Below are 23,248 nucleotides of genomic sequence, written 5' to 3'. Positions count from 1 at the left end.
CTGAGTGTCCAAGTTGCTCCTTTACACCTGACAGTGGGGGGAGTTTCCCTGGTTGGACGTATAGCGCGTGGAAGGAGCACGTTATTCCAACCAGTTCCTTTCCCCTCCATCAGGCGCCACCGGCTGGCCAGGGGGAGGGAGGCAGTTTGTCCAACCTCCATTCAGTACCGTAATCGATGTGTGTTTGTTGTACATTCTGAGACGCTAGTATACAGTTATCGTTCTGCATATTGTGCACGGAACGGAAAAGCACGTTATATATTACCTGCGAATGCATCTAAGGCTTTCTTGATGTCGTCAGCGTTGAGGATGCTGCTCATTGCCATCTTGACTGCTTTGAAAACACGGCAGAAGGAGTGGAGAGAGAGAGAGAGAGAGGGAGAGAGGGAGAGGGGGAGAGGGGGAGAGGGGGAGAGGGGGAGAGGGGGAGAGGGGGAGAGAGAGAGAGAGGGACAAGGTTATAAAGCAGTTCATCAGAGAGCAGTGAAGGAACACAGCGACACTCACATTACAGCTCTCTGAAATGGAGCAGGAGAACGAGGACGAGACAGATGGAGGTTAAGAGAGAGAGAGAGAGAGATAAGAGGAACGGATTAGCCATCGATGGGGAAGACGGGGGAGAGAGAGAGAGAGAGAGAGAGAGAGAGAGAGAGAGAGGGGAAATGAAGGGAAGACCTTTCAGTAGAATTGAGTAGAGTTCTCAAACTCTGCCCCCGAACCTGACCAGGCACGACCTTTTGCGGTTGTATTTATGAAGATAAGTGTAAACTCTTGTATGTTGTGGGTAATTCAATAAGACCAGGTTCTTGAAAGAGTAGACGTTTATGTTCAGAATAATAATAACGTGGCAGGTTACATAACAGGAGCACAACAGGTTCTTAGCGGGCTCAGTATCAAGAAGGCAGAATGCTATAGCCAGCACCCTGGGAAAGCTGTGTGTGTGTTCTAGGCATTACTAGTCAACCTATATGGACTGAGTCAAAACAGATCAACATAACACACACATGAATAATCATGAAGCAAATACTATTTGCTCATATCGTTACATCTCCTTTTCTTAAAATAAACGTTTTACTTTTATAAAAAATGAAATTAATTACTGTAGCATTCACGAACCACAAATAGTGTTGCTTTCAATAAACTTAAAGTATTATCTCTTTTCTCTTCTTCACAGAAACTACTAAACGTGAACTTGAATAAAGATGAATAAACACAATAATGAAAGCTGACCGGCGTTTCACTTTTAGTTCTCAAATTCTGCCCAAACCCGACCCGACCCGAGGGGCCGGGCCTCGGGCCCGATCAGTTAAGGCCCAGCTATATAGTAGGCCTACAGCTATAGGGTCCGGGCCTTCCTTTTCAGGCCCGTTGAGAACTCTATAGAATGAACCCATTCTGACCTGAGATCAGATTCATACAAGGTTTTCCACTGGACACACACTGGTCTGATGAACCCATTCTGACCTGAGATCAGATTCTAAAAAAATGTCAGTCGTTCTTCGATTATTCAAAAATAGCAGACCTACAAGCTCGTATCGCGCCACTCGGTGGCGCGATACGAGCTTGTAGATCTGCTATTTTTCAATAGCTAAAGCACGACATGATGCTAACACCAAAATGGGTTCCCGTTCAGAATGGGTTAAGGCAGATGAAGCCCGCGAGAGGCTAACGGCATATAGAACACTACAGTTTCCCCCCAACAGTAAATGGTGCATTTATATATATAGCGCCTTTATCCAAGGCGCTTTACAGAGATTGTGCATTATACATTCACACACACACACACACACACACACACACACACACACACACACACACACACACACACACACACACGGGAGGAACTCTGAGCTCAATTAAACCCCAGACAACTTTTAACATTCAGATAGATTTTCTGGCACTGCAGTGTTTGCAAATCTTTGAATATATATTCTATTTGAGTTTTTAACTCAAATCTTTTGCTTCTGAGGGGGTCCCTGCAGAAACAACATATTTTCAGATGGGGGTCGGCGGGGCCAATGACAAATATTTTTGGGGGCCCTTGACATGAAAAATGTTTTGAGAATGACACATAGAAACATGCGTTTTTCATAAAACTGCATGTTCTAAATATTAAACCATTCTGAACAGGAACCCATTTTGGTGTCAGCATCATGTTATGCTTTAGCTATTGAAAAATAGCAGATCTACAAGCTCATAGCGCGCCACCGAGTGGCGCGCTACGAGCTTGTAGGTCTGCTATTTTTTGAAAAAAATCGAAGAACGAATGACATTTTTTTAGAATCTGATCTCAGGTCAGAATGGGTTAATAATCAGACCAGTGTGTTTCCAGTGGAAACCTCGTATATGAATCTGATCTCAGGTCAGAATGGGTCAATCAGACCCAGTGTGTTTCCAGTGGAAACCTCGTATGAATCTGATCTCAGGTCAGAATGGGTTAATCAGATCAGCGCTGCATGCGTGCGAGGGTGACGCGTGCTGCAGGCCCAATGGCCATAAGGGCCCACGGCGCAACGCAGCGGGGTCAGCGGGAGTTTAGCAGGACATCTCGGCAGGGGCCCGGCCGTTCGTCGGTCCGAATACCACCCGGGAGGAGAGAGAGAACATGAACTAACAGGCGCCTCCTGTAGGCGCCTGTAGTGTCTCACACTCTGAAAGGTGATCGGGGGTGAACCGCATGCTTTTTGGCTCTCTCACTCTGCGCTATGATGACTATGAGAGAGAGAGAGAGAGAACAGGATCGCTTGCTTGTGAAATTGTCACCTTGCGGGCAACCTCAAAGTACACATACGGTACGGTATTACACCCCACTGTATGCTGCTGCTGCTGCTGCTATTGCATGGGCATACACTATACTGAATGTGCGATAATAAACACACATGTGCGAACGCACGCAGGGCACGCACGCACACGCACGCACGCACACGCACGCACAGTGATGTGTACAGTATTCAAAGACGAACGACTCTGGGAACGTGGGGATGAATGGCGTGTGGATTATAATATCCTGTATTCTGATATCCCGCAAGAGTATTTATAATACAAAGTGTGGCCGAATGCAGAATCCAAAAACCGCAGGACATGTACACACATGGTGCTCGCACGCACGCACGCACGCACGCACGCACGCACGCACGCACGCACGCACGCACGCACGCACGCACACACACACACACACACACACACACACACACACACACACACATAGTCACATACACACAGTCACACACACACACACACACAGTCACATACACACACACACACACACACACACACACACAGACGTGCGTGCGTGCACATACAGAAGTGGCATCGCCATACAAACCTCATAAACACATACAGTAACAGTACAGTATGTGTTCATACATAGTGTAGGTGCTAAGCCTCTCTCAAGTCCACAATAGAAAGGTCACGGTGCCGTGACCCCAGCATTCATATTTGACAGGGGGGGGGGGGGTTTATAATAGCCGTATTATAAATATTCCCTATTTTTCATCGTGTTTGTCGTTATAGCTGAATGTTTTACACACATTTCAAAACAAAGAAATGGCGAGAGTAAGAGATCTTAATTGAAGAGTGAGGTTGAAGGTCAGTTATTTTCGATAGGCCTATTTGACGTTTGATGAAGAAAAGATGAATGTGTCTTGTGTGTCTGCAACGTCGTTATGAAATACGAGTCAAACAGTAATCCTGGTCACTAAACTGCCTCCCTCTGGCCAGCCGGGGCGCCTGATGGAGGGGAAAGGAACTGGTTGGAATAACGTGTTCCTTCCACGCGCTACGTCCAACCAGGGAAACTCCCCCCTGTCAGGTGTAAAGGAGCAACTTGGACACTCAGGCATGAAGGAAGCATGAGTTCAAGTCCGTTGCTCTCCCCTTGTCCCCCATATATGGGGACTAGGTTGGCGGAGGGTGTGTAGAGCCCAGGATCACATTAGATGATTGACACAGGGGTGAAAAATGGGTTACAAAATCGTGGGATAAAAAATATATATGTATTAAAAAAGAAATACGAGTCAAACAGGAGGCTGGCCTGCAGACTGCGGAATGACCAAACTAATTCACAGAACCAAGCGAACCAGGTTGGAAACCAGGCTATAAAACAAGTGGATGAAATCATGTGGTTTTCACCATCGTGTCATTTTTCCAACAACACAAAGAAAGGAAAGGGCTGGGTAAGGAGGTCAGGCAGGAAAAGAAAGAAAGTTTGAGCGCTTTTACCACAAAACGTACCGGCAAAGGGATCCAGATATTTACAAGCTTTTGCCACAAACGGCACCGCCGTATACAACCCAGCCGTACAACCGGAGGGTCTCTTTCACACACAAACAAAACATGTTTACATACAGTAGTACCTGAGATAACCAAAATGGCCGATACAATAAATATTCCTTAATTATAGAATAGCTTGAAGCATTTTCTTACGGTATGATACAGAAAAATGCAGCAAGCTGCCAAAAAAAAGGGCTCTTCCAAATCCACAGTGCAGTTCATTTAATATAAACAACAGGCATTCCATGTGCCAAGAATCTTTTTGTGAAAAGAGGGATTAACGGTCAATTATGGGCACTAGATTTGCCAATAGACCTCACGTTTAGCAGCATATACAGTAATATACAGTAGGGGTGATGGTATACATTTCGGGAGTTTACCGGAGTTTGTTGGTAAATTTAACGGGTGTTTCCTGGAATATATACTCAACCGTATACCATGCTTTTTGCGCAGTGTGGCCGAATAGCGTTGAGGGCTTGGATAACACAGAGGTCACAGAGGTCAATAGAGTTGAGGGCTTGGATAACACAGAGGTCAACAGAGGTCACAGAGGTCAATAGAGTCGAGGGCTTGGATAACACAGAGGTCACAGAGGTCAATAGAGTCGAGGGCTTGGATAACGCAGAGGTCAAATTGGATCTCTTATGTTGTGACACATCATGGTATTACTATAAATGCCTATCTGGGAATAATGTTTGCAATTCTATTCATGGAAGTCATATACATTGCAATGACGATTATACTGTATAGCTATAATAAACACACACAGTCGTTAGCGTAAATTGGAGTTCCCTGCAGCGAGTTTGAGAAACCCCACAATGCTGGTCAAAGTTGGACAAATTGCGTTGACTTTTAGTGACAACAGACACATCGTCAGCGTATAAGTTGAGTTGAGTTACTCTCACGCAGTCAAACAAAAGTCACTGCTGTGCTGCGCGTTATTACAGGCGCGCTCCTCCACAGACACTAATATGTGGCGTTATCTGACACTGAAACATACTGCTGCACAGTCGGATCAATACTGGATACACACTCCATTCTCTTATCATTACAAGGGATCAGGCACTGCATCCAGTGACCTCCACCACAAAGCCACCTAAAGGGGGACAGAAGGAAACCATTTGCTGTGGAATGAGGTGGATATAACTGAGAGACCCTGCATATGTGTCCAAATCTGTTACGTTTCAGGAAATTGCAAAAAAAATAATTTGTGTTCCAATCGATCCACTGTAATAGTTCTTATTTAGTCACAAGCTTGTGTTACGTTGGCAGACAGACTTAACCTATTACAACCTGGCATACCTATTTTGGACACCATTTTTCAAATTATATAGATTTTATAGAGGTTCAAATTCAAATAGAAAAAAAACAGAAGATCCACACTCTTCGCAGTCTCAAAAGGTGTTGTAGTGTGTGTGACTGCGTGCGTGCGGAAACTGCCCATAGATACGAAGTCCCGTTAGTCCGAACATGCACATGCTCCCGTGCTTGCGGTTAGGTTTAGGTTAGGGTTAGAGATATAGGGATAGTCATTTCGGAAACAATTAACCGAAATAACCGGAGAGACAGCCGGAAATTAGACGGCACCCGGGAGCAGTATGGGTTAGCGCCCCCAGCCTGTGTCTTCCGTGAGGAAGAAGCCCAACAAACCCACGGTGAGGCCTTTAGGAGGGCCATGCAAGCCTCAAGCGGAGCCGGCGGCACCACCAAGGGCAAGGTGGAGCCTGCGGAACCGTTGCGGCTTGAGAATCCACCATTCCTGAATGAAGTGCCTGGTGCTGGGAGTCTGGTGCAACGCACAGGGCCTGGCCTGGTGAGAGCAGGAGTGGACCTGGTGAGACGTAGGAGGGGCCCGGACTGGTGTCAACCCACAGAGCCTAGTCCTTCCATGTGCCAGAATGGTACCTCCCAGTCCCGGCAGAGTATAGTTCAGGAGGAACGGATTGTGTGGCCCTGGTTTTTCCCGAATGGGACTTATCGAGGGTAGCTACTGGGACGTAAGTCGGGACGTGATCACTCCCGGCTGGGTCGCCTGAGTGAGGGGTATGATGTTGCGAGACCCGAAACCCCGATGACCTCGGGATACATCACTGAGGATACGTCCCATGGGTGCATCCATTTATGTGTGTATTTTGTTATACTTCTGACTAATGACACGGCACTGTGCGTGCGACCCGTGCGTTCATACCTTCCTTTAAATCCCCAACTGAGTAGGTTAAATGTTTTCACAAGCATGAACCTGCATGACTCTTACAAAAACCATTTAGGTGCCAAAACACATGCACAGTACAGTTGTACTGTGCATGTTGTACATGTCTATTTAAAAGAGATAAAATAAAATAAAATGGAGATACAACAAGGTCTCTGCCCGACTCACTATTGATTCGGGCAGGGATTCTGGTGAATGCTCGCGCTCATTTGTCAAACCAAAGATCAAAGGCTTTAGAATGAAAGCAATAAAGCAGCATTGTTCTTGAGTTTTGTTGTTTTTCTTGTTTTGCAGTGGGGAGTTTTGGGCCCAAAGCAGAAACATGAAAGGCATTCCCTGTTATTACTGTATGTGTGTGTTGTTTTTCCTTCTGGCTCTGCTTTGATTTCAGATGAACAGTTACTGTATTTGTAGAAGACTTTCCTTTGAACGAGCTACTGTATACGTACTGAAATATTAGCAACAGGGATTTACTTTCCTCCATACCTAAGTCTGTGGTAGTTTTAGCACTATGTCTCATTTCTAAAAATATATTTTTTATCCCACGGTTTTGTAACCCATTTTTCACCCCTGTGTCAATTATCTAATGTGATCCTGGGCTCTACACACCCTCCGCCAAACCTGGGGAGAGCAACGGACTTGAACTCATGCGTGAGTGTCCAAGTTGCTCCTTTACACCTGACAGGGGGGAGTTTCCCTGGTTGGACGTATAGCGCGTGGAAGGAACACGTTATTCCAACCAGTTCCTTTCCCCTCCATCAGGCCTAATTTAAATATATTTCATATCGCCATGTACGTAGCTCGTTAATTGAAAATTTTCAAGATAAAAACGCAACACATGCACACATCACACCATAAAGTATAAGGTCTTGCGTCACTGGATTTGATGTAAATAATGTGGATGCGGTGTTAGCATACATCCACGTAGCTGTCTATCAAATACATGAGAAATGTATAATGATTGTTGATATTATTAGCACAGAATAGAGAACAGTGTGTGTGTGTGTGTGTGTGCGTGTGCGTGTGCGTGCGCGTGCGCGTGTGTGTGTGCATGCACGTGCGCGCGCGCGCGTGTGTGTGTGTGCGCGTGTGCGTGCGTGCGTGCGTGCATGCGTGCTACAGTTAAGTTGCTCTCTCCTTCAAATCTCCGATTATAAGTACAAGCATTTTAACCTAACAGTGCAAAGGTTATCTGTGCACTATTCACTCCATATGTTTTATATGTTAGTTAATCTCTATTGCTCATCATTCCACTGAACCAGTAAGCCGATCATATCACCCTAAAAAACCTTATGTCCATTCTGTCGCTGTGTCGCTTCCTTCCATCCTTATCTCCTTGTGTATATGCTAGTATCTACCCTTCAATCTGTATATCCTCAGTCCTAGTCAGAATTCATTACATTATACAGTCTGTATCATTAATGTCATCCAATGGGCCTTTTTCCCTTCCATTTATTATTCAGGAAGGTTGACCATTGCGGTCAAGTAGTCAGTGTCTCTTTTTGACAAACATTGCAATGATTTTTCACCAGGCCGGCTTGGACACACAAGGTTATAGAAATGGGTCCGTGTTTAATTAGCCCGATACTGGCAGTGAGCGATTGGTCCGTGTTTAAGTAGCCCGATACTGGCAGTGAACGATTGGTCTGTGTTTAAGTAGGCCGATACTGGCAGTGAACGATTGGTCCGTGTTTAAGTAGGCCGATACTGGCAGTGAACGATTGGTCCGTGTTTAAGTAGGCCGATACTGGCAGTGAACGATTGGTCCGTGTTTAAGTAGCCCGATACTGGCAGTGAACGATTGGTCTGTGTTTAAGTAGCCGATACTGGCAGTGAACGATTGGTCCGTGTTTAAGTAGCCCGATACTGGCAGTGAACGATTGGTCCGTGTTTAAGTAGCCCGATACTGGCAGTGAACGATTGGTCCGTGTTTAAGTAGCCCGATACTGGCAGTGAACGATTGGTCCGTGTTTAAGTAGCCCGATACTGGCAGTGAACGATTGGTCCGTGTTTAAGTAGCCCGATACTGGCAGTGAACGATTGGTCCGTGTTTAAGTAGCCGATACTGGCAGTGAACTACGAGGAATAAACGATACTGGCAGTGAACTACGGGGAATAAACGATACTGGCAGTGAACTACGGGGAATAAACGATACTGGCAGTGAACTACGGGGAATAAACGATACTGGCAGTGAACTACGGGGAATAAACGATACTGGCAGTGAACTACGAGGAATAAACGATACTGGCAGTGAACTACGAGGAATAAACGATACTGGCAGTGAACTACGGGGAATAAACGATACTGGCAGTGAACTACGGGGAATAAACGATACTGGCAGTGAACTACGAGGAATAAACGATACTGGCAGTGAACTACGGGGAATAAACGATACTGGCAGTGAACTACGGGGAATAAACGATACTGGCAGTGAACTATGGGGAATAAACGATACTGGCAGTGAACTACGGGGAATAAACGATACTGGCAGTGAACTACGAGGTCCGTGTTTAAAGGTATATTCAGTGATTTCACTTAATTCAAATATCACTTATTTTTTTGTTTTGTTGTGATAATCCTCCCTACTATAGAGTGTGCTGGCCATATAAGGAGTTCCTCCCTGTCCCCAGTTAACCCCTGGGGGTCAAAAAACCTTAGGTTTCGTTTTTGACTCTCTATCCTGATTGGACGAAAGGCTAGGTCCCACAGCCAAAAACGAAACCTAAGGTTTTTTGAGTGAAATCACTGAACATACCTTTAAGTAGCCCTAGTACCAGTAGATACTAGTACCAGTAGATACTAGTACCAGTAGATACTGGCAGTGAACTACGAGGAATAAATCTGACATTCTCATGAGGATCTATAGCATTTTGCTGCAGCTCTTCTACTGCACTGGACCACAAACTAAACTCCATTGACCTTCTGGCTTCAGGAGACGTGACTGTGTGTGCTCAGTCACTCAGTCACGCTGCCCTCACGGCCATATCTCTCGGACCGGACCACCTCTGCGCTGGCCTGCAACAACAGCTGTGCATGTGTGTGTGTGTGTGTGTGTGTGTAGGGGAGAATGTGTGAGTGCGAGTAGCAAGGCATCTGCGTAGTCTAGGATGAGGAGATGGAAGGCTTAAGGGAGAATGCACTTGGCGGCTCAAGAAAGAAACTTGAGCCAATATGGCCACACTTGTGTTTTACTGCCATGGCTGCCTTACTGTGCGTGTCAGTTATGTATCATCTGACTGACTAACGGAAAGAGATGTATTTTATCTGTATGGGTGAGACAGACAGACAAATAGCAGACAGACAGATGGATATACTGTAGAAGTGCTACAGTATGTCATGGCCTTTGTCATTGCTAATAATTATGACTATCCAATGTCACCTCATGCTCAGGGTTTGTGAATGATTAGTGACTGAGAAAAAAATGTCTCTTGTCTTTTGTCGTCTTCTGAAAAACCTATGTTTCAGTGGTGTAGTGGTGCAGGCTCAACCTTTTTCACGTCAAGGACCCCCAGAATAATCGTTTTTTGGCATGCCCGGACCCCCCATCTGAAAATGGAGGGAGCGCTCCTGTGAGCTTGTATAGATCTGCTATTTTTCAATATAGCTAAAGTATAAGATAATGCTTGAAACACCAAAAGGGGTTCCCGCCCAGAATGGGTTAAAGGGACACTTCACCCTTTTTGCAAAAAAAATTATGTTAATGACGTTTAGAAGCTTTAGAACACTTTCCTGGGGGTCTTTATGTGTGTAATATGTGGTTTTAGATATTTTAGATTGTAGCAGTGAGCACGGTGTCTCTGATGTCATGGACACTGGGCTCACTTCCTTCCTGGACTACATGTTGTCTCAGTAAGACAGCTCTCCCCCTATCCACAAGGAGGAGCAGTGCACCAAAGAATTATGGGAATTGTAGTCCAGGAAGGTAGTGAGACCAGTGTCCATGACATCAGAGACAACAGGCTCACTGCTACAATCTAAAATAACTAAAACCACATATTACACACATAAATACCCTCAGGAAAGTGATCTAAAGCTTCTAAACGTCATTAACATATTATATTTTTTTGCAAAAAGGGTGAAGTGTCCCTTTAAGGATTGAGCTGTCTACAGATTAGTGTTCGTTGTCATAAGAGGAGTTTGAGTCTCCTTGTCCACAACAACAATGAAATGATGAGAACCATTTTTGCCGAATCATTCTTTTTTATATGTGAATCTATACCCCCCCCCCCCCCCCTTCCCCATAGGAATCATGTTCTTCAAAATGTAAACTCACGTCAGCATGCAATATTGGGATGTCCTTTGTATTTGGTTTCTTCACATAATTGTTAATTACAGTCTTTTGCTTTTAATGCAGAATGATGAGAATATCATACATCGTACATAGAACAGCTCAAGCAAATGACTGAATGAGAAAGGTCATTTTTTAATTACATTTAGAGATGCTATAATGCATTTTAATGTCAGGGGGGAATTGTTTTGTGCTGCCATGGTGAAGACATTTGAAAAAATATTTTTCTAATCCATATCCTCAGGCAATTCTAAACAGGACTTCTTCCAGGCAATTATTTTGTAAACGGCTCCATCATTTGGCAGTATCATTTTGTTTATTTATCCAAGGTTATTGTAGGCTACAATAACTGCACACTAATTTAGCAACTCATTTGTAAAGTTGGTAAGCTTAGTACTTTAATATTTCTAATCTTAGCTACCCTCTGTAAATGAAGCTCATTCAAGTACTGTATCATAGCCCCATCTGTGACCTCAAATTAGCATACAGCCTTACTTTCATCTGCGAAGAGAAAAGCCTGGTCACAACGTAAGGCAGAGAGAAAAGCCTGGTCACAACGTAAGGCAGAGAGAAAAGCCTGGTCACAACGTAAGGCAGAGAAAAGCCTGGTCACAACGTAAGGCAGAGACTGAAGAGTAAAGCCTGGTGACAACGTAAGGCAGAGACTGAAGAGAAAAGCCTGGTCACAACGTAAGGCAGAGACTGAAGAGTAAAGCCTGGTCACAACGTAAGGCAGAGAGAAAAGCCTGGTCACAACGTAAGGCAGAGAAGCATAAAGTAAAGCCTGGTCACAACGTAAGGCAGAGAAGCATAAAGTAAAGCCTGGTCACAACGTAAGGCAGAGAAGCATAAAGTAAAGCCTGGTCACAACGTAAGGCAGAGAAGCATAAAGTAAAGCCTGGTCACAACGTAAGGCAGAGAGAAAAGCCTGGTCACAACGTAAGGCAGAGACTGAAGAGTAAAGCCTGGTCACAACGTAAGGCAGAGACTGAAGAGTAAAGCCTGGTCACAACCAGGGGGGCAGTCAGCCAGATATTTCGTGAAGCCTCATTTGAAATCGGTAGTTCATATAATGGCCTGTTGTGGCGCTGGACTGGACCCAAAAAGCCCCATAGCTCCATAGAGGCCCATGTATTTTGGCCCAACTTCACCTAGACTGTATTACCTTAATAAACATGGTCATGAATACTTTCTTCTTCCAGTCACTAGTTTAAAGTCTCATTTCTAATGTCATAATATTCTTTTTGGAAAATTATGGTCCCATTAATTAAAAAAATGACCATAAAGTCGCGTATGTTCTGAGGGGCGTGGCTACCGTTACAGTCTATGATCGGGATTCCCCTCCCACTCAAGAGTCTTCTCCTCCCACTCGAGTCAAAATAAAAACCAACGGAGAAGAAGGGGGGAAGTCCCGCCTCGTTGTCTGGGCAGCCAATGACCAGCTGGTACAAAACGGAGCCAGCCAATGGCCAGCTGGTACCAAAAGATGGCGACTTACATCAGGAATTAGCATATCATTACAGGCTTCATTTTACGTTCATGTTAGACCCGGGGAACGCTTTGTCCATATTTTTTACAGTCTATGGTCACAACGTAAGGCAGAGACTGAAGCCTGGTCACAACGTAAGTCAGAGAGAAAAGCCTGGTCACAACGTAAGGCAGAGAAGCATAAAGTAAAGCCTGGTCACAACGTAAGGCAGAGAAGCATAAAGTAAAGCCTGGTCACAACGTAAGGCAGAGAGAAAAGCCTGGTCACAACGTAAGGCAGAGAAGCATAAAGTAAAGCCTGGTCACAACGTAAGGCAGAGAGAAAAGCCTGGTCACAACGTAAGACAGAGAAGCATAAAGAAAAGCCTGGTCACAACGTAAGGCAGAGAAGCATAAAGTAAAGCCTGGTCACAACGTAAGGCAGAGAAGCATAAAGAAAAGCCTGGTCACAACGTAAGGCAGAGAAGCATAAAGAAAAGCCTGGTCACAATGTAACCCTAGAGTCGGGTTCTGCCTGACGTTTCTTCCTAAAGGGGAGTTTTTCGTTACCATTGTCGCAATATTGCTTGCTCTGGGTGGAACTTTGTTGGTTGTAAAGTGTCTTGAGACAACTTGTTGTGATTTGACACTATAATAAAATTGAATTGAATTGAATTGAATCCTGATTGGATGAAGGCTGGGCCACCTAGCCAAAAATGAAATCTAATGTTTGTTTTGACCCCCAGGGGTTAACTGGGGACAGGGAGGAACTCCTTATATGGCCAGCACACTCTATAGTAGGGAGGATTATCACAAAACTAAACAATAAGTGATATTTGAATTAAGTGAAATCACTGAATATACCTTTAATCAAGACGGTTATAGATTTATTTTTATCGAGTGTGTGACATAATTAACCCATTCTAACCGGGCACCCATTTTGGTGTTAGCATCATGTTATGCTTTAGCTATTGAAAAATAGCAGATCTACAAGCTCATATCGCGCCACCGAGTGGCGCGATACGAGCTTGTAGGTCTGCTATTTTTGAAAAATCGAAGAACGACTGACATTTTTTAGAATCTGATCTCAGGTCAGAATGGGTTTAATCAGACCAGTGTGTTGTCCGGCGGAAACCTGGTATGAATCTGATCTCAGGTCAGAATGGGTTAAATGTCACATTCAATAAAAACAAATCCTTGATCCGCACGGCTAATGATCTCTCAACGCCAGCCTCAGGGCAGTGGCAGAAACACAGTCTCAACCACACAGTATAACAACAGCCATGGGGAGGACATGGGGATCATCTGGCTGTTATCACCAAAAGTCCAGCATCTAATCTCCTGGCAGGTGTTGGACAGAATAGCCTTATAGCAAACAGTTACAGCTTGACCACAACAATAGCCATGCGTGTGTGTGCGTGCGTGCGTGCGTGCGTGCGTGCATGCACGCACAGTCCAACACTCCCAGGTCGCATACTGTGTGGTTGTGTGGTGCAGTGTTGTTTTCGTCGACTAAAACTAAGACGAAAAATGTTCGTCGACTACCAAGACAAAATAAAAACAAATCTATGATGACTAAAACTAAGACTAAACGTACTGACAATTTCGTCAACAAATAAAAACTAGACTAAAATGTTAGGAAGGGACTAGTGGACAAGAGATCCAGTTTTATGCTGGGTTGCAGATTGTATATCTGCTATTTTCAGCATGCAAACCAAAGTGTAAAATATGTCATTACAACGACATCAAAGGCCTGTCAAAACACATTTTAGTCGACTAAATCAACTGTAGATTTAGTCGACTGAAATCGTATGACATTTAGTCGACTAAAACTAGACTAAAACACTAGAACATTCCAGGTGACTAAAATGTGACTAAGACTAAGTGAAAACTATTCAAGAGACAACGACTAAAACTAAAATAGAAATTTGCTGCCAAAAACAACACTTGTGTGTTGAATTAGCCATGATTCATGACTCTCGTATTCATAGGAGAGTCATGACGCAACTTCACCCTGGTTTTTGCGAACGCTACATTTACAAAGAATTAAAATATATAAACATTCGCATTTCAAATATAAAGTACTCACAAAGTGTCCCACGGGTGTTAGTTAGTAGCAGCGCCAGCGATTAGAATTTCTGCATCCCGCATTGTTTAATAAAAAGCATTTTTATCCGAGCTGTTATTTTGCCATTGGCTTTCAACTACGCGCCCCTATCGGTCGGGAGGAGGGTGGCACTCGGTGTGTTCGATATAGGCACGCTGACCGCCCTGCCAATACAGACTAATAGGCGAGTGCGCTCCCGGTGTGCAACTGTGGATTTCCCAAACGAACCCCGTTTGAAAAAAGTAGCCGGGGAGCTCGGACAAAAATGCTTTTTATTAAACAACGCGGGATGCAGCAATTCTAATCGCTGGCGCTGCTACTAACTAACACCCGTGGGACACTTTGTGAGTACTTTATATTTGAAACCTGAATGTTTATATATACGGAAATCTTGTAAATGCAGCGAGCGCAAAAAACAGGGCAAAGTTACTGTATGACTGTCATGATAATCATCATGGCAGTCATGTTCCAGGGCTAGAGCTCTATATACTCAAGAGACAAGGCTTTCTCCTTCCTCACATGGAGCATGCAACTGATGCAAGCGATAGGAAACAAAGGCTTTCAGAGTGTTTGAGTTTGCTTTCAAGTCCACAAGGTGGACTTATGATGCTCAGTGCATGATGTATAGGGGCCTGCATGATTGCATGGGAGGGGAAAGGAACTGTTTGGAATAACGTGTTCCTTCCACACGCGCTACACGCCCAACCGGGGAACTCCCCCCCCCCCCACCCCCTGTCAGGTGAATAGAAGCGGCGTGGACTCCACATGCAGTGAAGGAAGCATGAGGTCAGTCCGCTGCTCTCCCCAGGTTGGCAGAGGGAGTGTATGTATAGCGCCCCAGGATTACAGATAATAGATAATTGACATGCACTGCATTGGTGAAAAGATTGATTGCAAAAAATCGTGGGGTAAATAAATAAATAAACTAGAAACTATGTCTTTTCAATATACAGTATATGACTACAGTATAACGTCCCCATTCTGGGGGTGAACGTTCAGCCAAAGTGTTTTGTGAGTTTGTAGATCGGCTATTTTCGGCAAACAAACAATTTTGGTAATTCAGTAATATGGTGCACTGCAGGGTGACTTATTAAAGGTATATTCAGTGATTTCACGTAATTCAAAAATATGTTTTGTTGTGATAATCCTCCCTGCTATAGAGTGTGCTGACCATATAAGGAGTTCCTCCCTGACCCCAGTTAACCCCTGCAGGGGTCAAACCCCCCCCCCCCCACTGTAGTGCATCTTGTTACCGGGGCCGACCGGGGGGTTTTCTCCAAATCACTGAATGCTCCTTTAAGTATATTTAATGCAAATTTTTTTAATTAATTTTGACGACAGACAAGAATAGCAGCATGCATGATTTATATAATAGTGCATTGCTTATTCATCATGCAGGGTTTGCCCACATTATCTTTTTTTTTTTAACATTAGGATTGTAGCTGACTTTAGAAGTGCCCAATAACATTTGTCTTGTTCTAAAAACATACATATAGCAATATATTAGGTACTGCAGAGGAAGACAAATTATATATCAATGTATAAAGTGCTATATGTGCACAAACATCAGTCTTAACTTAGAGCATAAATACCCCTCATCGTAATTGAGTTTTTAAAAACAAAACGGCCACACGCACGCCAGTGTTGTTTTTGGCAGCAAATTTCGATTTTAGTTTAGTCATGAACTGAAACTTCATTTAGTTTTAGTCACCTGGAATGTCTTAGTGTCTAGTTTTAGTCGACTAAATGTCAAGTGTAAAATGACTTATACTGGATCTCTTGTCCACTAGTCCCTTCCTATAGCATTTTAGTCTAGTTTTTATTTGTTGACGAAATTGTCAGTATATTTAGTCTTAGTTTTAGTCACCACAGCTTTAGTTTTCATTTAGTTTCCATTTGTTTTTGTCAGTGAAAATAGGTAGTCGACGAACATTTTACGTCTTAGTTTTAGTCGACGAAAACAACACTGACGCACACATGGGTGCCGATTCAAAAGAGATCTCTCTTACGCGACAGACTAAAATAAATATAATAAATTACAGGAGCTTTAAAAGCCGTGTCAATACGAATCACATTAGCATAACTCATCATCAAACAAAATTAAGACGTAAATCCCATTAAATCCTCCATTTGCATTCATATAGCATCAACATTAGGGTCCTAACTAACTAACTAACAGTCATCCATATTTCATTGTGACACGTACAGTACACTCCGCCAAAACACAATGCATCTTCTTTAACCCATTCTGACCTGAGATCAGATTCATACGAGGTTTCCGCCGGACACACGCTGGTCTGATGAACCCATTCTGACCTGAGATCAGATTCTAAAAAATGTCAGTCGTTCTTCGATTTTTCAAAAAATAGCAGACCTACAAGCTCGTATCGCGCCACTCGGTGGCGCGATATGAGCTTGTAGATCTGCTATTTTTAAATAGCTAAAGCATAACATGATGCCGACACCAAAATGGGTGCCCGTTCAGAATGGGTTAATTAACAGGGATACCGCGGAAAATAAACTTTGCTGTCCTCCCTATGAATATTCATGGCGTCTGAGTGCTTGAAAATGCAGCGTTTTTTTAATTTTTGTCCTTCCTATAACAGCGAGCGATCACTGACAGAATGGCAATCAGCCACGGGGTACGTTACGTACTGTCTCAAGAGGGACTTTTGACAAAATACAGTATGCTTTTTACACTGCATCAGCATTTTCGGTATCACTTAGCATTCCGCTCCGCTTTCTCAGTGTAAAAGTTGAAAGGCTTGGCAGCGCGCAGCGGTCTGATGATGGGCGTGTATAGGGCGGCATAGTGAAGTCAACTGCCAATACGTATAATTAACCCATTTAGGCCTGACGTCGAAATTAAAGAAAAATCATCTGACAGTTTTCTGAAATACCTCATGTTTCTGTATCAGTGGTGCTCAATATTTCATGTCAAGGACCCCAAAAATCATATTTAATTGGCCACCGACCCCCCATCTGAAAATATATTATTCCAGCAAACCCCTCGGAAGCAAAGATTTGAGTTAAAAACGTTGCCTCAGAAAGAATATATATTCAAAGATTTGTGTCACATTTTCACGATTTTTCAAAAATAGCAGACCTACAAGCTCGTAGCGCGCCACTCGGTGGCGCGCTATGAGCTTGTAGATCTGCTATTTTTCAATAGCTAAATTATGTTTAAAACACCAAAAGGGGTTCCCGCACAAAATGGGTTAAGATTCGACCTTGAAGGATATCACGGCACGTATAAACGAACAACTAAAACAAACTAAACTTCACCTTTGCATGTTATTCCTCCGGCAAAAAACCGTCGCTATCGGAAAGCAATTACCTCCTCGATGCTCCTCCTAGGCCTCGCCTGGCGGTATCTTAATCTAATCTCGGTCCCACAGAGAAAGGCGCCCACGTACGAGAGGGCAAATTGCATTTCTCCACACGTTTTGCGTTGCCTCAAACGCTCTGCAAAAACCGCTTGCCCTATATATATAAGTCGCGGCTGTACAGTGCTTGTGATGATTACGACCCAATAGCATGAATTGATGCTCTCCAGTGAGTTTGCAAGATTAATGCAACGTGTTCCTCGTTTTATCACAGAAGCAGCTACTGTATATGTTATCGAAAATGTAAGTTTTATGCAGTATTCCTATAACGTTATTGCGGCGCTTTTAAGTTGAACAGAAGTGTCTGTTCACACGCAGTGATGCAAATATTATAGCTTGCATCCTTTATTTTCTTTATTCATTTATTTAATTCTGCATCCTGCATCCTTAACCCATTTAGGCCTGTCAAATCTGACAGTTTTCTGAAACACCCTATGTTTCTATAGGCCTATATCACTCAATATCTCATGTAAAGTAAGGACGCCAAAAGTTATCTGTAATTGGCCTACGAAAATATGTTGTTCCAGGGACCCCTCCGAAAGCAAAGATTTGAGTTAAAAACGTTCGTTCTGAAAGAATATATTCCAAATTTTTGAGGCACATTTTCACGATTTTTCAAAAATAGCAGACCTACAAGCTCGTAGCGCGCCACTCGGTGGCGCGCTACGAGCTTGTAGATCTGCTATTTTTCAATAGCTAAATTATAACATAACGTTTAAAACACCAAAAGGGGTTCCCGCCCAGAATGGGTTAAAGACTCACTCGATTGAGAAACGGACGCGATCATGTCGCCCTCCGCTGGGGTCCTGGGATGCCATACTGTACTCAATACTGTACTATATAACGTCATTGAAGTATATAGGACTCATAAAATTGTCCCTGGCTGGGACCCATTGCATTGGCATCACATCTATAGTATTAAGAGTATATAGACCTAATAAACCTTTATTCCTTATCGCATAATCTGTTAACACTGTTAACCCATTCTGAACGGGAACCCATTTCGGTTGTTGGCATCATGTTATGCTTTAGCTATTGAAAAATAGCAGACCTACAAGCTCGTAGCGCGCCACCGAGTGGCGCGCTACGAGCTTGTAGGATCTGCTATTTTTGAAAAAATCGAAGAGCGACTGACATTTATATGATCTGATCTCAGGTCAGAATGGGTTAACAGTGTTAAAATCAGCATACATTTTAATAACGGGTACAGGCTTTATAGTTCCGACAGTCATCAGACCGACAACGTTCCTCAAACCCTAACCTAGCCGCGACCGCGAGCACGGGAGCAGCGCCATTGTTCCCGCTGCATGTCGGACTATAACGCTCCGTTGGAATTAGCATCGGAACTCCGAGAGCATCCCCGACCCCGGCCTATTCCCAACGTAAGTTATTTTCCGAAAGCAGGCAGGTTATTAAACAGGCACATTTAACCTAAACGTTGTCATCGCACTCACTGCATTACATGCATTACAACAAACTTTCTCAAACTTATTTCAGCCAGTTTTTACTGTATATATAACTGTACCTTAGTTAACCTTATAGCTCCTACCTGCAGGGCTGCGTGCGCAGAGACGATTACAGAGGAGCTGGAGGGAGAGGCGCGGTAAAGAAAGAGGCAGAGCGCTCTCTGCCCGCGTTCTGTTTTATAGGGCTTTACGCCTCCCGGCCCTCCCGCTCGACTATTTTAGGATGAAAATGGGGAACCACACCGTCCAGCGTGGTGGGGCAGTAATGGAGGAGGGCTGTGAAGGTCGTATTGCTTCCCCCCCCCCCCCCCCCCCCCCACCCCCCTGCAGCACTCTGGCTAATCACGCTTTATACTATTAATATTCAAAGCTGTCATTCCAAGCCCTGGATGCTCTGCTCCTTACTCTGCTTCTCACGTATAACCAGACTCCCCCACCCTTTCTTCTGTCCACGTCTCCACCCCTTCTTCTGTCTCTCACGTCTCCACCCCTTCTTCTGTCTCTCATGTCTCCACCCCTTCTGTCCACGTCTCCACCCCTTCTTCTGTCTCTCACGTCTCCACCCCTTCTTCTGTCTCTCACGTCTCCACCCCTTCTTCTGTCTCTCACGTCTCCATCCCTTCTTCTGTCTCTCACGTCTCCACCCTTTCTTCTGTCTCTCACGTCTCCACCCCTTCTTCTGTCTCTCACGTCTCCACCCCTTCTTCTGTCTCTCACGTCTCCACCCCTTCTTCTGTCTCTCACATCTCCACCCCTTCTTCTGTCTCTCACGTCTCCACCCCTTCTTCTGTCTCTCACGTCTCCACCCCTTCTTCTGTCTCTCACGTCTCCACCCCTTCTTCTGTCTCTCACGTCTCCACCCCTTCTTCTGTCTCTCACGTCTCCACCCTTTCTTCTGTCTCTCACGTCTCCACCCCTTCTTCTGTCTCTCACGTCTCCACCCCTTCTTCTGTCTCTCACGTCTCCACCCCTTCTTCTGTCTCTCACGTCTCCACCCCTTCTTCTGTCTCTCACGTCTCCACCCCTTCTTCTGTCCACGTCTCCACCCATTCTTCTGTCTCTCACGTCTCCACCCCTTCTTCTGTCTCTCACGTCTCCACCCCTTCTTCTGTCCGTGGTCACACCGTCCCTCCTTCTCCTTCCACCCGTTTGAGTTTGCTACAAGGAGTGCCAGAAATCCTAACCAGTTCACTCCAGTGCCCCCTCCAGTGCCCCCTCCAGTGCCCTCTCCAGTGCCCCCTCCAGTGCCCTCTCCAGTGCCCCCTCCAGTGCCCTCTCCAGTGCCCTCTCCAGTGCCCCCTCCAGTGCCCTCTCCAGTGCCCCCTCCAGTGCCCTCTCCAGTGCCCCCTCCAGTGCCCCCTCCAGTGCCCTCTCCAGTGCCCCCTCCAGTGCCCTCTCCAGTGCCCTCTCCAGTGCCCCCTCCAGTGCTCTCTCCAGTGCCCCCTCCAGTGCCCTCTCCAGTGCCCCCTCCAGTGCCCTCTCCAGTGCCCCCTCCAGTGCCCCCTCCAGTGCCCTCTCCAGTGCCCTCTCCAGTGCCCCCTCCAGTGCCCCCTCCAGTGCCCTCTCCAGTGCCCCCTCCAGTGCCCCCTCCAGTGCCCCCTCCAGTGCCCTCTCCAGTGCCCTCTCCAGTGCCCTCTCCAGTGCCCCCTCTCCAGTGCCCTCTCCAGTGCCCTCTCCAGTGCCCCCTCCAGTGCCCCCTCCAGTGCCCTCTCCAGTGCCCTCTCCAGTGCCCTCTCCAGTGCCCCTCTCCAGTGCCCCCTCAAGTGCCCTCTCCAGTGCCCCCTCCAGTGCCCCCTCCAGTGCCCCTCTCCAGTGCCCTCTCCAGTGCCCTCTCCAGTGCCCATCTCCAGTGCCCCTCTCCAGTGCCCCCTCCAGTGCCCCTCTCCAGTGCCCCTCTCCAGTGCCCCCTCCAGTGCCCCTCTCCAGTGCCCTCTCCAGTGCCCCCTCCAGTGCCCCCTCCAGTGCCCCCTCCAGTGCCCTCTCCAGTGCCCTCTCCAGTGCCCCTCTCCAGTGCCCTCTCCAGTGCCCCTCTCCAGTGCCCCTCTCCAGTGCCCCTCTCCAGTGCCCTCTCCAGTGCCCCCTCCAGTGCCCCCTCCAGTGCCCCCTCCAGTGCCCTCTCCAGTGCCCCTCTCCAGTGCCCCTCTCCAGTGCCCCTCTCCAGTGCCCTCTCCAGTGCCCCTCTCCAGTGCCCCTCTCCAGTGCCCTCTCCAGTGCCCGCTCCAGTGCCCCCTCCAGTGCCCTCTCCAGTGCCCCCTCCAGTGCCCTCTCCAGTGCCCCTCTCCAGTGCCCTCTCCAGTGCCCTCTCCAGTGCCCCCTCCAGTGCCCTCTCCAGTGCCCTCTCCAGTGCCCTCTCCAGTGCCCTCTCCAGTGGCCCCTCCAGTGCCCTCTCCAGTGCCCCCTCCAGTGCCCCCTCCAGTGCCCCCTCCAGTGCCCCCTCCAGTGCCCTCTCCAGTGCCCCCTCCAGTGCCCCCTCCAGTGCCCCCTCCAGTGCCCCCTCCAGTGCCCTCTCCAGTGCCCTCTCCAGTGCCCCCTCTCCAGTGCCCCCTCTCCAGTGCCCCCTCCAGTGCCCCCTCCAGTGCCCTCTCCAGTGCCCCCTCTCCAGTGCCCTCTCCAGTGCCCCCTCTCCAGTGCCCCCTCCAGTGCCCTCTCCAGTGCCCTCTCCAGTGCCCCCTCTCCAGTGCCCCCTCTCCAGTGCCCTCTCCAGTGCCCTCTCCAGTGCCCCCTCCAGTGCCCCCTCCAGTGCCCTCTCCAGTGCCCTCTCCAGTGCCCCCTCTCCAGTGCCCTCTCCAGTGTCCTCTCCAGTGCCCTCTCCAGTGCCCCCTCCAGTGCCCCCTCCAGTGCCCCCTCCAGTGCCCCCTCCAGTGCCCTCTCCAGTGCCCCCTCCAGTGCCCCCTCCAGTGCCCCCTCCAGTGCCCTCTCCAGTGTCCTCTCCAGTGCTCCCTCTCCAGTGTCCTCTCCAGTGGCCCCTCTCCAGTGCCCTCTCCAGTGCCCCCTCCAGTGCCCCCTCCAGTGCCCCCTCCAGTGCCCTCTCCAGTGCCCCCTCCAGTGCCCTCTCCAGTGCCCCCTCCAGTGCCCCCTCCAGTGCCCCCTCCAGTGCCCCCTCCAGTGCCCTCTCCAGTGCCCCCTCCAGTGCCCTCTCCAGTGCCCTCTCCAGTGCCCTCTCCAGTGCCCCCTCCAGTGCCCTCTCCAGTGCCCTCTCCAGTGCCCCCTCCAGTGCCCCCTCCAGTGCCCTCTCCATTGCCCCCTCCAGTGCCCTCTCCAGTGCCCCCTCCAGTGCCCTCTCCAGTGCCCTCTCCAGTGCCCCCTCCAGTGCCCCCTCCAGTGCCCTCTCCATTGCCCCCTCCAGTGCCCTCTCCAGTGCCCTCTCCAGTGCCCTCTCCAGTGCCCCCTCCAGTGCCCTCTCCAGTGCCCTCTCCAGTGCCCCCTCCAGTGCCCTCTCCAGTGCCCCTCTCCAGTGCCCCCTCCAGTGCCCTCTCCAGTGCCCTCTCCAGTGCCCTCTCCAGTGCCCTTGCACTTAAAAAAAAACGAATGCAACCACCCAACGACGACCCCATCGCTGTGATTTTAATTTATTTTTATCTCTTGCTTAACAGCAAGACAGGCACGCGTAGAGCGAGGCCTCGAGGCCTATCTATACGAGGCACACCCGAGGTAGCCGTTAAGAGACAGCTCGGTGTGAATACCACCGCGCACAGAGCAGCCGTTGACGAGCATGCCGTCTGTCTCACTTGGCAAGCTGTGGCGGACAAGTGCAATATATAATATGTTAACACGTTTATGAAATTGCACATTCGTAGTACTTGAGAATTAAGTGCACATTTGGCTACAGCCAACAAGCTCCGGTACATCATGTATATTATAAAAACAAGCATTACTTCCATGCATGCGCTATAGCCAAAGAAGATGGCAGTATGTATATAGCCAATGATCGGGGAGTGATTTCCATGAGTTGTGCATACATGTGAATAGCATAATGTTCATAATGTCAGGCGAAAAGAAGCGACTGGCAACTTCACGTGTGTGTAACCATCCCTCCTTCCAACATACTGTGC

At 47.0% G+C, this 23,248-nt stretch overlaps 1 protein-coding gene across 2 annotated transcripts in view; it reads right to left on the bottom strand.

The window, feature by feature from the left end:
- pvalb6 (parvalbumin 6) overlaps window positions 1-19,321 on the bottom strand; it is a 24,459-nt gene extending 5,138 nt beyond the window's left edge. Inside the window, exons 1-2 of one of the 2 annotated variants that reach the window (XM_083779790.1) lie at window positions 19,280-19,321; window positions 266-331 (exon numbers count right to left, since the gene is read on the bottom strand). In XM_083779790.1, the coding sequence (XP_083635916.1) occupies window positions 266-326 (61 nt within the window). In that variant the 5' untranslated portion in view covers window positions 327-331; window positions 19,280-19,321. Of the gene's footprint in view, window positions 1-265; window positions 332-19,279 lie in introns of those variants that run through there. The other variant, XM_083779791.1, reaches the window with a different exon arrangement.
- Between the last annotated feature and the right edge of the window lie 3,927 nt (window positions 19,322-23,248).

The sequence above is a fragment of the Protomyctophum parallelum genome (assembly GCF_964188405.1).
Source record: "Protomyctophum parallelum genome assembly, chromosome: 13".
NCBI lineage: Eukaryota > Metazoa > Chordata > Actinopteri > Myctophiformes > Myctophidae > Protomyctophum > Protomyctophum parallelum.
Note: the sequence above shows the minus strand (reverse complement) of the source record. Positions and strands in the feature narration are given on the sequence as shown.